This window comes from Perissodus microlepis, chromosome 10, assembly GCF_051167445.1.
Source record: "Perissodus microlepis isolate ML-2025 ecotype Zambia chromosome 10, ASM5116744v1, whole genome shotgun sequence".
Taxonomy (NCBI): domain Eukaryota; kingdom Metazoa; phylum Chordata; class Actinopteri; order Cichliformes; family Cichlidae; genus Perissodus; species Perissodus microlepis.
Window position 1 is genome coordinate 26,650,756 of NC_140470.1, and position 16,038 is coordinate 26,666,793.

General features: G+C 41.7%; 1 protein-coding gene across 2 annotated transcripts; it reads left to right on the top strand.

Moving 5' to 3' along the window:
* The first annotated feature begins 20 nt into the window (after nucleotides 1–20).
* On the top strand, nucleotides 21–16,010 carry LOC146379573 (14-3-3 protein epsilon). Of its 2 annotated transcripts, none has more exons than XM_084940860.1 (6): nucleotides 21–239; nucleotides 6,552–6,751; nucleotides 8,201–8,307; nucleotides 9,166–9,372; nucleotides 10,304–10,440; nucleotides 11,410–11,459. In XM_084940860.1, the coding sequence occupies exons 1-6, from the start codon at nucleotides 176–178 to the stop codon at nucleotides 11,415–11,417; spliced, it is 723 nt and encodes a 240-aa protein (XP_084796986.1). In that variant the 5' UTR covers nucleotides 21–175; the 3' UTR covers nucleotides 11,418–11,459. The 2 variants fall into 2 exon arrangements, with proteins under 2 accessions (XP_084796986.1, XP_084796985.1); XM_084940859.1 differs by lacking the exon at nucleotides 11,410–11,459 and adding an exon at nucleotides 14,880–16,010 and having other exon boundaries at nucleotides 22–239.
* Nucleotides 16,011–16,038: the final 28 nt, after the last annotated feature.

The window sequence follows — 16,038 nt, forward strand, 5'->3', positions numbered from 1 at the left end:
CTGCGTGGATTTCCCGGATGGAGCAGCGGCGCCATCTTTACGCCAGTGCTACCGGTGGCTCTTCGGTTCAGCGAAGCGACAGTGCTGTTGCTGATCCACCACCAGGAATCGCAGAGCAGCCGATAATCCTCCCTTTCCACTGGGACGCCACGAAAAGCCCCAGTATCCGAGCACCATGGCGGACAGAGAGAACTTAGTATACCAGGCTAAACTCGCCGAACAAGCGGAGAGATATGACGGTAAGGCTACGGACAGATATCGGTGGTTGCAGACCGCCTGGCCCCTCTTTCCCCCTGCGCAGGGGGTTTGGAGACGCAGGTGAAGCAGTTCACATGGATTTGTTGGGTGAGACGAGACAAAATGGCGGAGGTTTCCCCAGCCGAATGAAACAATATACGTTTAAATGTAGTTTTCAGCTCATGAGGAAGGCGCAGCCAGCGTGCTGGAAAGCGTGTCCCGCGGTGTGCACTGCTGCCAGCGAACATTTGTGTTAGTTACGCGGTGCTAAGCTGTTCTCCTTAGTTAGCGAGCTATTAAACGGCTAACTAGCTGGCTAGCCTTTCTTCAGCCCCGTCACGCCGAACTCCATTCAGAAAAACCACGACGAGTGCCCACACCCCGACAAACACGACCTGCAGCTCCGCTGACGCTGATCTTTCTGATCAATAACGAGTGGAAAAATCCCCAGAAAACGGCTCCAGTTATTGCTTACAAATCGGCCCCACAAAGGGTTTCAAGAGAAGCCCGTGTGGCGGTGAGTCTAATGGAAAACGTGCATGTAATTAAGCTCTTAAAATCACGTTTGAGGAATTTCTGTGCGGGTCAACTTTTTTCTTCTTCTCTGAAGGGCTTCACAATTTGCGCCGTAGCTGGCAAACTACAAGGTGTTTTTCAGCCTGGTCATTATAAGATGTTAGTCTTGTACCTAAACTGTAATCTTGATCAGAAGTCCAGATGAGCCAGTACCTGAAGAGTTTTAGTTTGGCTTTAATGCCTTTCAGTAATCTCAAATAAAATATATATATATATATATATATATATATATATATATATATATATATATATATAAAAATAAAAATAAAGTAAATGTACACAGTCATGAGGCAAGGAAATCTTATTAGTATTGCCTGCCTTGCAGTTCTTTAGTTAAATTCCTCTTTCTAGAAACTGCACATTGCCATGCAACAAGTAAAATAAGCCAAAACAGCCACCACATACATGACACATTTCATTCTTCAATTAGAACAGTACTTTACTCAAAGTTGTTTAAATAGAACTAATATTAAGCACAGAGGCGGTCTGTTTGTGCTGTTTTTGCCACTGTTTATAAATAAAGCTAACATCTCGTCTGTTGCTGCTAGTGTATAAACTCCATGTTGTGGTACAAATGAGTCAAGTTTTCAAGTGAAAACAGCTGTTAGCATTGAGTTATCCTCACCTGATTCCCTGCATAGACTGTATCAAAAAGATGTAAATATAGTGACATCACCCATTGGCATCTGAGGTCCTATTTTGAAGGCTTTCGCCATCGCGGTTTAAAAACGAATCAGATGTAATGAGGAGGGGTGCTTCTTTACTGGCAAAGTAGCTCGCTAATTGTTAGCCTTAAATATGAGCGTAATGATCTTTACAAGACCTTGAGCCCATAAACTGAGCAGGAATGTACTTGCGGCGAATTTCTCATGAACATCAATAGTACCGGAAGTCTTTTTGTAGCTCAGCTGTCGCTGTCTGGTGGTGCAGATTTACTGCAGCAGACATTGCCTTTGTTTCCAATGTGGAAGCTACGTCCATGTTTAAAACCATCTCTGTTTCCTTGTTACTGTGTTTTGGCAGAGCTGCAAAGCAAGTCTCCTTTTAAATAAACTGACGGCAGGGCTCCTCAATTAGTTATTGTGGAGTCTTTCCACACTTTTGACGGAGCCGCTTCCAACAGGCTGTAAGTTAGCATTACCCAGCATGCCCTAGTTTACTCTTCAGATTATAGTGCCATGATGTTTGCCCTTTTTAAGAGTGCTAGCAGAGGATGTTTAATTCTTGCGTCACATGACTAAAACCGTGTGGAAGACAGATGCTCGGTTTGTCGCTCTGCATCGCTCCCGGTGGTCAGTATAGAAACCACAGCTGGCTCTTTGGCTGTTCTCCAGTTTATCAGTATTTGAAAGATTCGTGTCATGCGTGGATAGGGCTGCCACGATTAGTCGACTAGTCACGATTACGTCGACTATCAAAATCGTCGACGACTGATTTAATAGTCGACGCGTCGTTTGAAGCTTTGTAAGATCCCAAAAGACGCAGGAATAAGTAGTAGGATTTAAGAGTGTAATAACGGACTGAAACAGAAGATGGCAGCACTGCATGTACAAGGATGCCAGCTGCCGTTAAACCCCGAAGAAGAAGAAGAAGTAGCTTTGTCCCAGATTTCATAGCGCAGCCCAGCTCAGTTTCCAACAATGGCGGCAGCTAGTTAGTTTTAATATTACTCTTATTATTCTTTCTGGGTCACAAAATAAACGTTTAACATATTTTCAGGCGAGAATGTAGCTGTGTAAACCTCAAATATCTGCTCAGTTTATCAAGACACCAAATATTTTCAAAAGCGCTCCGACGTTTTCAGAGACGTCTGTTACCCACTAGCACGATAGCGAGCCGGGGGCAAGGCTCACTAGAGCCCGTGAGAACACCGGACTCCCGGCAAATCGTTTTCAAACCCACCGCCGTCTTTCACTACTCAGGTTAAACATATATAAGTCACTTAGATAACTTAAAAATGTTATTGTTTGGCTTTTTTTTCAGTATTTTATTTGTTCCTGAGTCAATCGGTTTGGCTGAGATTAAAGTTACAGTTTTTACACAGCTGAATAAACATCAAGCAGACAACTGATTATCAGAAATGTGAGATGCTCGAGAATATACTCCAGTGTCCTGTTATATTTTAGATAGCAAGGAGCAGACGGCTGAGTTTATTAAACTCCACTGAAACAATCTGCAAATTTGATTTAAATTTAATAAACTATCATCTTGTCTTTATTTTTAGTTAGCACATAACTTAAACACTTAAAGCTGTAAGCTAATCATAGTTATGTAAGAGCAGATGCTGCTGGTGCAATAAGCTGTACGTTTTACATCCAATGGATGCATGATCTGATTAGTCGACTAATCGCAAAAATAATCGGTGACTAGTCGACTATCAAAATAATCGTTTGTGGCAGCCCTATGCGTGGAATTATGACCAGCATACTGCCCAGCCCTGGTGTAAAATGGCCTACCTCCTGCTGTGTGCAGGAGTTTATGCGTGAAAGCATCGCTGATGTGTTAAACTGTGCACTTTCCACACTCTCTGATCTCCGTTTGTCTGGTTCAGAGTGTGAAAACGAACCTCTTTCTCAACAAAAAGTCACATTTCCCAAGTTTGTCTGCAGCTGCTGGTGTTAATTGCAGCCATTTGGTTCAGAGTGTCTGCCTCTTTTTTGTAGATGGGGCACAGAAATTTCCCTGCCGTCAATATAAATTTGCGTTTAATCGTGCATTTTATGGGTTAATCATTGTGCAAACAAACACGTCTGTGTTTGTGCTATTTTTAGGCTGGTCTGTCTTTCTGGGGTGCTGCTGCTTATAAAAAGCTTCCAGCTGAAGTAATTGAGGAAGAGAAACAAAGGCAAAAAGGAATAAAACATCACAGGAACAGGTTGCTGCAGTACAGGCAAAAGCAAGCTTTTCCTGCATGTAGCTGGAAAGTAACAATTTCAAACAAGCAGAAATACGATAATGGCTAATGCATACTGGATTTGGCACTTACGCAGTGCTCTTCTACTATAATTAATGCTTCATAGAAGTATTTCTCCTATGCCTAAGTGCTTTTAACCTACCATTTCCACACACTCACCCTCTGATGGTTGTATCAAGGGCAACTCGGGGTTCAATATATTGCCCCAAGAATACTTCAACATGCAGACTGGAGGAGTCACTCACCCAGTGCTGTTGAAATGTCGACAGCACCCCCTGCGCCAGGTGTTTGGAAATCAATGATCGGACAAGAGCTTTCCTCTCTTCTGATCCACTTTTCGGCTACTGTGGAGATCTCCAGGCCTCTTGTTGAACATGTTGGCACCTGCAGAATTCCTTTGGTAGAGGTTGTGGACGTAGCTTCTGGGTCACAAAGCCGTAGCAGAAATCTGCGTTCGTTTTGAGGAGTTTTATGTGCTCAATCACTCATTTGACAGCATACTGAATAAAAAATTTAATCAATTTTGTATATTTTGTAAATTTAGCACTATGGTAGACGCAGCTGAGAGCGGACCAGCGGACGTCCTTACATGATGGACTTAATGGGCTGTGTCGAGCCCATGTAGTTTTGGTTCACAACCAAAATCCTAGTTGGCGGTGGAGTTTCTCTTTTCTAGTCAGTTTGAAAATTGGGTGTAGAAGAAGTAGTAGCCAGAAATGCACTAGAGGAAACGGCAATACTGAACTGCCGGGCTGATGCGAGCTGTGGTTTCTAAGAAGGTGCACAGCACGATGTGGCTTAGACTTTAAGAAAGTTTGTGGTTATGATGTACCCACGGTGTAGATTCAAAGCAGATGTAGAACAGCCCTCACGTTAAATACATCTCCTATAAATTCTTTCATTTTTTCCAAAGTTGAATACCTGAGCATTTAAGTAAATGAATAACAGTGTTACATAATTGAGATCACTGATAAAAAAATTGAGTTTTTTAGTATTCAAACAGAGATGCATGTCACTTTTACTTACCTACATCTTTACTATGATAGGGAGTAGCTTTGTCTGCCCCCGCACAGCTAAAAAAGGTCGTGAACGTCTATTGTGCTCGTGCAGATTCCTTTTAATGACTTGGTGTCCAAATACAGCCTGTGGAGGCTTCACTTGAAAAATTCTTTAAAAGCACGAGGAGCTCACTGATTCGCTCTGAGAGCAGGCCGAGGTGGAGCAGCATGTTGAGTCCTCCTGGTTTGTAAACCAGCTCATTGTTCCTGCTGACTGTATCTGATCATACGTCACAAACTGGATGATTAGCACTTGTATTTTCCCTCCAGCGCTGGGCTGGGCGACAAGGCAAGAAATTACATCCAAATTAGATGTTTTAATGTGGTGTGTGGCTTGTTTTAACCACTTTTTGTCTTTCATCCTGCCATCTTTGATGCTTCTTATGTAAGTTATTACATGCTAGAATAAAGGTATTTCTTTTTAAGTTGAAACAGATCCAGTTAATTTTCGGTGTTTGTGTTCTTGATTAAAGAGGCTCCCCGTTGCCTCATTTATTTGACTCCTCGGGGAAGAAGCTCGTTGTGCTGATGAATTACTCCTGAGATAAGTGCCAGTCGTTTTGTTTTGCTGCCATGAATCAAACATGAAATGTTTTAAAGTACTGAAGATGATCTGGCTCAGCCCTCTGGTTTAATGTTCTGGCTCAGTTTCCATCGCCTCCCCGTAGGTGTCCACGATGGTAAATGTCTACATTAAAGGAGTTTATAATTGGTCAGCATCCCGGGCGCTCCATTAATAAATCACTGAAGATGACAGAAACCTTTCAGGACTGAGCTAATGGCATGAAGATGTGCTTGTTTTTAATTTAAAAACAATGAATGTTAATAACGGTAATGAAGACTCAGTGCTGAATATTAAAGCAGAAATATTTTCACATTTACCTTTTCTGTTGTTTAACCCAGCAGAAAATTTCTCTTTATAATTCCAATCTGATGTAATGACATTTATGCAAATTTCCTATTTTTGATCTTGAAATCTGCTAGAGTAGCTTTGCATGATTCACAGTTGAAAGTGATCATTATTTATTTTAAATATGCCCTCTGCCTGAACCAAGCCATCTTGGCTCCTCTCCCTTTTCAACCTTTTTCTTCTGATTGGCTACCTCTTGCAAACAGAAGGTCTGAACAGTAGGAAGTTACTGCTTCTGTGGTCCTTTTTTAAAAAGTAAATTTAATACTTCAGCTCAAATATTGGAGTATTAGCTCCTTCAGCAACCCCCCCTTTAAACCTCCTTAATTCTCCTAGAGTGGCTTTGCATGATTCACATTTCAAAATAATCTTTATTTGTGTTAAATTAGGCCTCAGTGGAGCCTCTTGACTGTCTAAAACAGGGGTGGGGAAACTTCAGACCTCAAGGGCCGGTGTCCTGCAGGTTTTAGGTCTCGCCCTGGGTCAACACACCTGAATCAAATGATTAGTTCATTACCAGGCCTCTGGAGAACTTCGAGACATGTTGAGGAGGTAATTTAGCCATTTAAATCAGCTGTGATTGGATCAAGGTCACATCTAAAACCTGCAGGACACCGGCCCTTGAGGCCTGGAGTTCCCCACCCCTGGTCTAAAACAAGAGGGCTCCCCTATCCCCACCCTTCAGAAAGCATTTTTCTGATTGGATCCCCTCTAATATGTGGGTGAAGCTTAAAACAGCCTGAAACTGAGTTTAAAGCTTTAAAAGGAAAATCATGGTAGTTCCAACATTGCTCCCCTCGTCCTGTGGATAATTCACCCGGCATTCAGCCGTTTGTTTCTATTTTGCTTCTTTCAGAAATGGTAGAGTCGATGAAGAACGTGGCGAGTATGGACGTGGAGCTGACGGTGGAGGAGAGGAACCTTCTCTCTGTAGCGTACAAGAACGTAATCGGAGCCAGGAGAGCCTCCTGGAGGATAATCAGCAGCCTCGAACAGAAAGAAGAAAACAAAGGAGGCGAAGACAAACTAAAGATGATCCGAGAATACAGGAAAACGGTCAGACACAGTTTAAACCCACATCTGATGCTGTCCTTGTTTTTCATTCTGATTCTGCTCTTACCACACGTGAAGTGATTGTATTTTTTTCTTCTTGCCACTACTTCAGAGTGATTAAAAAACAAACCTCCAGGACTGAGGTAGCACTGGTTAGACATTAGTACCTGCACAGTTATTTCATGGAGATGAGAGCTCTCCTCCAGGAAATGGTTTCACAGCCCAAAATGATGAGGCAGGTGGCAGCCACAAAATGACTCTAAATCACTTTTTTTCCCCCAATTATGCTCCAGAGAAACTCCCAGTAACAGCAGAATTCAGAGAACTGCATGCTGACTCTGGAGTTAAATCCCCTAAGCTCTATGCTACGGCTGCAAAACTTGATTATTTTATTAATAAAGTATTCTATCGTATCCATCCAGTAATCCTATGAGAAAAACTTTTCTTAATAATCATAATAAATATTCAAGAGATAAAAAAAAAACAGGTCTTTCAAAATGAACTGCAGTGTTTTTAATATCAGTCAAATAAAAAGCTCAGCTCATTACTTTTAAATAATCACCAGCACAGTAAAGTCAAATAGACCTACAACCTACACTAAGACATAAAGTTAACCAGCCTTTACTCTTCTTTCTTACATTAGCATGAGGCAAAAAAGAGTTCAGTTTCATCTCCTGGATGAGGTCGATTTGGGATGTGGCTGTGTGTGCTTGAATGTACTAGTGAGTAAGAATATGGGCCTGTAAGCCTGTAGAAAATAGACGTATAGAAAAGTGAGCATATCAGCACTCTCAGAACTGAAGTTTCCTGCTGCAGACGTTCTGATGGTGTAGATGTTAATAGTAATTCAGTGTCCATGTTAACAGCTACAGGTCAGCGGCTCAGTTTTACTGCTGTGCAAAAAAAAAAAAAAAAGACTTAGAAAAGTACTTTCAAATATTAATACAGTTTATTTAATTAATATATTTTGTGTTGATTTGAATCTAACTCTGAAGCCTTGAATTGCAGGTCTATTTTTAGTCGCAAATGTGGGTGAAGCGCTTAAAATGTGTCTCATAACCTAAAAATAAAAAAGATAAAGGAGAGAGGTCTGTCATAAGTAGCCTTCATATACTATATAATGAATGCTTTTATTGTGAAAAGCCAGGAAGAAGCCCTGTTTGCTTAAGTGGAGACCAGATCAGGTCCCTGGTCCAGGTAATAAGTTAACCATCAATGGGAAGCATTTCTTTATTTCTTTGTGGCATTGTTTACTGCTTATTTGTTACTGTAGAAAAGGCACAACAAGTTGGAAAAACTTTTTATAGCATTAGCTAGCACAAGAGTGGCTGTCAAACACTGTCAGGTTAGTGTTGTCTAATTGAACACACCAATATCTGCAAAGGTCTCAAAGCACACCGAGTGAGTAGGAACATAGTGTACTAACAGAAGCATCTGTGTTTTGTTCTGCAGGTTGAGAAAGAGCTGAAATCAATCTGCAATGACATTCTGGATGTACTGGACAAGCATCTCATCTTAGCTGCTACCACGGGAGAATCTAAGGTTTTCTACTATAAAATGTAGGTATCCAGTTCATATTTGAAATTGTACTAACAAAATGAGGAAAGTGGTGTGGTCGCCCAGATTATTACAAATTATGGGATATTCAGTAGGTTTACATGTCAGAGTTGTTGTTATAGTGTGAATCTGAGCTTTTTAATGTATATTTGTTGTTGCAGAATCGATTGTTAAATAAGCAAATGTTAATTACGGGTTGTTTGGCCATTTAACACAAACATTTGCTAACACATTTTCTCTTATTTTGTTAAGATACTGTTGGTTTGTGATACCTTGCATAACTAGACTAAACTTTTAATCACAAATGACAGTCTGATATTTATTATTTAGTATTTTTCTCCGTTTCTGTGGCCTTATTTAGAGGAGCGCAGCCCTGTCCCATTTAGAATAAACCATTAAAGGTTGAGGTGAAGCTGAAGTCTGGAGGCTGTGGGGTAAAAATCATGCACTGTGCAGAAACTGGCCTGTCAGAAAAATTGGATGCATTTTTAGGCTCCATCTCCCACGATGAAATGGTACACGGTACCTCTCTTAAATTTAAAAAGTAGATGATTGAAGGAAAATCACAAACTTTGGAGTAAACCAAGCTTGTTTCAGGAGAGTGTTTTGCTCACTCTGTTTAGTTGCTCTCTAAAAGATGCTTCTCTGATTAGAATTGTGCCCTAGTTAAGGGGATTAGGCGCCGGTCTAACTGTACTTATATGATCCTAATGTGGTCTTTGTTCATTTTTATTAAAAAAAAATCTTTTTCCATGATAAGTATTAACCGATACCCCTGATTTATTTTGAACAGTTAAAAGTGGCTTTACCCTTCAGATTGCCCATATGTTCTTCATGGCCTTTGTGTTTACCCCACTCAGGAAGGGAGATTACCACAGGTACCTGGCAGAGTTTGCCACAGGCAACGACAGGAAGGAGGCAGCAGAGAACAGTTTGGTAGCGTACAAAGCTGCGAGCGACATCGCCATGATCGAACTCCCATCAACGCACCCCATCCGTCTGGGACTGGCCCTTAACTTTTCTGTTTTCTATTATGAAATCCTCAACTCGCCGGACCGTGCTTGCAGGTGAGTGCACGAGATCGAGTTGTTTTTGATGTGTGTGGGGGGGGGATGCACGAAAACAACAAAACAAGTTTGACGTCTGCAAGCAGGACTTCCTGTGGCGTCTTTGATGGGGCTACGGGGGTTTTACATCACGTGAGGCTTCAAGATTGTTAGTGAACTGAAAGGAAACTACAAACTAAAAAAAAAGGTGTGAAAGTAAAAGCAGTTTGTGGATGTCATCTTATGCTTTTTAATGGAATGATTTATAGAAAGAAATTAAAATTGAAGTCAATTTTGTGCTGTTCAGTAGTTTATTTATTTCTTGGTTTTGTGGTAGGCTGAAAAAAGAAGACTTGGATAATATAAGCAGCTTGGACTCTCGGTCTCTCATTACTGCCTTTCATTACTCATTACAAAGAGGAGCATCGTTTAGGAGACGAGCCATCCAGGGTGCCAGATGAAATGATTCATGAACTGGCTATTCAACCACATTGACTTTATTTTGACTCGTCTCACAGCGTAGCTTATCGGCAAAGGACTGCAGTTTTCCAGTTTGAAAAAAAGATCACACTGGCACCAGCCGGTCATTTGTTTGGGTATCTCACCAGGCTGCTTCCTGGATATCTTCCAGGTTGGACATGGGAAGAGCCTCCAGGGAACATTTGGGAGTATATCTAGATAAGTTGGAGAAGGTGGGCAGGGTTTAGCTTGCTGCACTTGCAACCTGGACCCAGATAAGGAGCAGAAAATGAATAGATGGCACATATAAATATTCAGAATGGTCCATGGATTAAGAAAAATAATTAGATTTTGGACACCAGATGTGATGGATGAATGGTGGATCCGACTGTCACACTTCCACATTTGCTTCACTTTTGATATGTCTGTGCTTCCACTGTGTGAAGTGAATCCTCAGCTCCTCTGTGTTGGTTCGTATCTTCTCTGCTGACAGGTTGGCGAAGGAAGCATTTGACAATGCCATTGCAGAACTGGATACCCTGAGTGAGGAAAGCTATAAGGACTCTACGCTTATCATGCAGTTGCTACGTGACAACTTGACACTATGGACCTCAGATGTGCAGGGAGATGGTGAGAGAACCATGACTTTACTGTTCAGGCTTAGTATTTCTGCTTTCTTTGTTTGCCCCTTTTTTATTTCTGCCTCTTTTATGGTCAAAAATCTGGCAAACAGGTTCCGTCCGGCCTTTCCTCTGAGTTCTGTGGTTTCTACACTGCTCCAAAAAATTACTGGATAACTATATTGATATGGGCATGGTAATGTGTTAGGATGCTACATCATTTGACAGAAATGAAAGCTTTTAACATACAGAGAGCTAAATTCAAAGATGGCAGGCTAGTGCATTCTGCCAGAATTTCACTGCAGCAACGCAAAAATGGTACTATGGTAGTTTTTATTGCACCCACGTGCTTGCATGCCTGCCTGACAACCTCAGGGCATTCTCCTTAAGAGATGGTGTCCACCGGGATCTCCCAGATCTGGACCAGGGCATCACTGAGTTCCTGGGCGGTCTGAGGTCTGGCAGCATTGGAAGGACCAAAACAAAATGTTGTTCTATTGGCGGATGCTGGGGCCAATCAGTGGTGTAAAGAGCCTGTGTGCATACTCTCACTACATGAGGCCGAGCATCATCATGCACCAGGAGGAACCAGGACCCACTGCACCAGCGTAGGGTCTGACAAACCTTCAGGCAATAGCACGTATTGATGTACCATCCTGGAGGAGTTGGACTACCTGTGCAACCTCTGTAAGATCTAGGTATAGGTTCATGCTACCAGTAGTGACAGTGACCCTATCCAAACATAAAACTAGAGAAAAATCAGCCAGAGAAGATGAGAATTTTAAAGGTGGAGGCGTCTGGCATTTTTTCCCTTAACCACCCCCTCTGCTTCTTAACTGACTAGATCAGTATCCCCCAAGTTTAGCTGACTTGGTGCTAAACTCTTAAAAAGTGTTTAATTTTTTTGAGCAGTGTATAAAATCACTCCCTCCTTTCAGGGTCGATACTCACGAAATCTTTTAACTTCTCTCCCCTGTAGATTCTTAAGGACAGCCCTCCTCCCTTTCTCTTCGCCGTTTTTAAAGGTCTATTTTGTAAGTCATTCCTCTTGTCTTGGGCTTTTTTCCACCTCAAGCCGATAATCTTGCCTCACCACCCTAACATCCCTCACTAACTTACTCACAGCACCAAGTCCAGTGTTTTTAGGGGTACAGAGCGGTAATTTGTCGCATTGTGTTGCTAACCTCTTCCACTTTTTTCAGCACTATGTTTGATTGTCTTCAGGGTGTCCGCAAGTCAAAAAAAACCTTAGATACAAGGCTGAAATACCTCCCAGTAAACAGCTGACGTCCCGAATCTGCTTCTTGGCCTAGTCAGATTCTAAGTATAACTATTTATCAAATGAAGTAAAACACGTTCACATTGGAGTTGTAACAATTTAAACTACTTTAAATGGCAGTTTTGTGTTTTATAACCTTTCATAAAGTAATATTTAGGTGCTTAATAATATTACAAAAGTATATCCACACTGTCTTTGAGACCAGTTTGACACATCAGGGGTGGCTCTAGCTCAGGAGGTAGCTGGTCAACTACTAAAACGCTTTGAATAGCACTGTATAAGAACCAGACCATTTACTTTAAATGTCTTAATGAGAAAGATGAAGCGTCACTATGCCAAGGTTTTTAAGTATCATAGTGAGGTGCAGTCACACAAAGTAACTAAATCTAGCTATAAAATGTAGCTTATTTGTCCCTTTGCTCAATATTTTAATTCTTATCCTCTACAAGAATGGCTTTGCATGGTTACACAACTTTGTGGTTTGAAACAAGCCACCTTTATTCTGATTGGTTGCCCCTCTCAAACTCTCAATGACATCATGCAGAGCCAAGAGTAGAAAAAACTGCGGGAAACAGTGTTTAGAGCAGTCTGAAACCTGAGCCTTGTGCATGTGCTCCCCTCATCATGTGAGCCATGTTTAATATGAGCCTCAACCACTGTGACTTTGCATAATTGATAGAAAATATTGGAAAAGTGTAACAGGTCCCCTTCAAAATTATTGTTATTGGACGATTATCTCCATGATCAGTTATTCTAAGTGAACCAGGCAACTTCAGTTTTTATAATGTTAATTTTCCAGCTTTTAAGCTTTGCACCCTAAATACTGGTGTCAGTCTCACAGTTGTGGGCTTGTGAATCTGAAATGTAGAAACACAACCCACCTTCCTCCTGTGACCATACAAATGACTCCATCTTCTAATTTAACCATAAGGATTTGCGGACACTCTGCTTCTTCACAAATGCACGTCGGTGTGACTGAATCCTGCACACTGGGGCATCACAGCAGATCACATGTGTGTGGGTCGGTGTTTGGAAACCTGTGAACGCAGCCTCGCGGAAGTGTGACATAACGGAGGAACTGCAGTGGCAGCATGTGAGGCTGCTGCTCCGTGTCCTGCAGCGCTCTCACATCACAGTTAGCCGCGGTGCTAATGAGCACCGTTACGCTTTCTATTTTAATCATGACAGATTCTCAGGCCTTTGTTATTTGTGCCTCTCAATGCTTCATTACACGGATGGCTGTGCGGTCTCTATGGTAACCTTTCTAAGCAACCAGTTGCACAGGTTCACAAAGCATTTGGCCCTTGTTAGTAAGTCTGCACACAGCTCCTCCTTACTGGCCTGCACGTTGACGGTCACTGGTGAAAGTTGCAGTTTGTATGTAAATGTTTGGGTTATTTTTAGCATCTGAGCATCTCCCGCTTATTACAATGATGGTCGTTTAAACTTAAATCAGTTTAATCAGGGACATAAGTCTTTAAAATTAGATAAATTTATCACATTACAGCTGCAGACAAATTACACATGTTGCCTTATTTAAATACATGGCTGGCTTTGTTGGACTGTATCTAAAAGATGTCTGTAGTCTCTGGGTCTGTGCATAAGTGCCTCAAAGCTGCATTCTTTCTAATAGCCACCAGAGGGGGCAGTGGCAAACTACTTCACCATTAGAAACTCACCTTTACAATGTTTAGAACACAGGCGTCGAACTCCAGGCCTCGAGGGCTGGTTTCCTGCAGGTTTTAGATGTGTCCTTGATCCAACACAGCTGATCTAAATGGCTAAATCACCTCCTCAACATGTCTTGAAGTTCTCCAGAGGCCTGGTAATGAACTAATCATTGGATTCACATGTGTTGACCCAGGGTGTTATCTAAAACCTGCAGGACACCGGCCCTCAAGGCCTGGAGTTCGACACCGCTGGTTTAGAAGAACACAAACGTTATGTCAGAAAACTACGTTTGTGTGATTCTTTAAAATATACTCCTCCTAAAGAGGAAAACTCCTGTAAAGGCATATGCACAAAGTTCAGCCACAGATATTCCTGTTTCCAGCTTTCAGTCAGAAAACGACAAATAGCAGCTGGTTATAAACTAACATTATACCAGCTAATGTTGGGCTTAAGTATCCTAAAAATCACACTTTCGAACTGATAAATAATTAAAGGAAATCCTCAGGTTTTACGAGAGTTTAATCACGTACTGGTCGAGTTTGACAAGATTTAAAAAAAAAAAAAAAAAAAACCCTTTAGAAACAGCTGCAGCGCTTACCAAGAGGAATAATTCATCACCTCAGATTTAGCTTCACTGACTCATCAACTCTTTTCGGACTCGTTACACAAAGATTGATGGCATCCTCCACAGCAAATACACGTGGATAATTCACACTGGGCATGTTGACAGCTGAGGTAAACAGCAGGCTGACAGCTTACACTCACTGCAGATGACCAGGGGATATATTGGAAAATATTACACAAAACACCCGTGGGAGCATTTTTTTTTTTTTTTTTTTTTTTCCCCCATTCCTGGTTTGCTGATATTATTTAAATATTTTAAAGTGTGTACAAAAATGTTCTCATACACAAACATGCCAGCCACCTGCAGGTGTTTTTATTCTACGAAGCTCGAGCTGTTGGGTCTTGAACCCCTGCTGTTTTCAACACCTCTTAATTTCATTAACCTCAAACGCTTCATTCAATGTGACAGTAGGCTACTGACAGCAAAGAGGGGTAAAAATGGGTTACTTCGCAGGTGAAATCATACCTGTGTGTTGTTGAAACTGTCACAGAACAGCAGCTGGCCAGGCTGCTTGCCCCACAGGACACAGGTTATGTCAAACCCTGTTTAATCTTCTTAATTTCACTCCATTTGGACCATAAAGGGCTTTTAAATTAGTGCCGTCATCTTACTTGCTGCTCTTTATACAGCTGTTACGTACTTTTATGTGAGTATTTGATCATTTTCTAATTTTACAGGCAGTTTTCCAACCATGGATAAAGCCTAAAAATTCAATATTTTAAGGTCCAGGCTAAATCCGTGACTGGCAAACCATCCCGTAGTTTGGATATCCATGCTTCACTTCACGCTGCTCGTCACCGGTGATGCTTTTGAAATGTCTTTAAGTGTGTAGCAGCAGCCCAGTGACTGTTGGTGCTTTTTGTCTCCATCTCAGGTGAAGAACAGAACAAAGAAGCACTGCAAGATGCGGAGGACGAGGCCCAGTGAGACCGAACAACACAAGACAAGCTCTCCTCCTCTTCCTCCTCCTCCTCTCTTAACTCCCTCCTCCCAGCACTGTCTCCTGTCCCCAGCCACAGTGTTCAGCTGGGTTTACTCTGCAGCCCACTCCTACTCTACAATCCCCTCCATTTCCACCCTCCTGCCCCACCTTTTTCTCCTCATATGCACGCCATCTCCCTGGTTTTTCCCACCCTGGGGGTTTTCACTTCGTTTTATTACTTTTTCTTTTTTTTGCACGCCTGTACCCCCTTTAAGGTTCACGTCCTCTTGCACAGTTTTTATTTTGCTTTATTTTGCTGTTATCATCTGTTGCCAAGTACGCTTGCCTGTATTTGTAACACACGTGCAAGAGTTTATTTAAAGACGATACTTTGCTGTTTTCCGGTGTATGTGCGCGCGTGTGTTGATGATCAGTATCTTGTCCGTGCTTCGTCAGTTGTCACATTGAGGAAACACAGCAGTGATGGGAGGTTTAAAAGGGATGTGTTAAAGCTTTTTGGAAGAACTAAGTGCCCTCTTTACATTTTCTTTTTTGTGGTTACTAAACCTGCTTCTTCAACACATGTTCATTTTCTTTCTTTCTTTCTTTCTTTCTTTCTTTTTTTAGTTAAATTCCGAAACATCCCCCACCTCCGAGCATCGCTCTGACCTCTCTCCTTGTCCACTCTTTGGACCAAGTTTTGTGCTGCGAGGCTGTAGCGCTTTCGCTAATGGCAGATAGTTAGGTAATGGCTTTTTAACAGACAAAATGTGCATCAGTGTGAGCGTGGGAGGGGATTGCTCAACACTCTTTGATTGTAACGTAATGCAGTTTTGCATTGGCACTATATAAAAACAGTTTGGGAAATAGAGGCCTGCTGTATCTTTACTCCCCTGACTCTTTCAGGTTTTCTTCTGTCCCTTCCCTCTCCTCATCCTCCTCTTCTTCCTACTCCTTCTGTTCAGTATGTGTAAAGTGAATCTGATTTGTACTACTGGATATTCTCACCGGAGCCACAAGTACCATCTGTATTCTTACTGAAACACAGCATGGAATTAACATTAAACTTCAAATTGAAAATCATGTCTCTTTCTTTTTTATTTATTTCAGT

Excerpts from the sequence above, each read along its gene's own strand:
- LOC146379573 (XM_084940859.1), top strand. The coding sequence starts at position 176 with ATGGCGGACAGAGAGAACTTAGTATACCAGGCTAAACTCGCCGAACAA. Across the intron at positions 240-6,551 it reads ACAAGCGGAGAGATATGACG|AAATGGTAGAGTCGATGAAG; the intron begins GTAAGGCTACGG and ends TGCTTCTTTCAG. Across the intron at positions 8,308-9,165 it reads AAGGTTTTCTACTATAAAAT|GAAGGGAGATTACCACAGGT; the intron begins GTAGGTATCCAG and ends TACCCCACTCAG.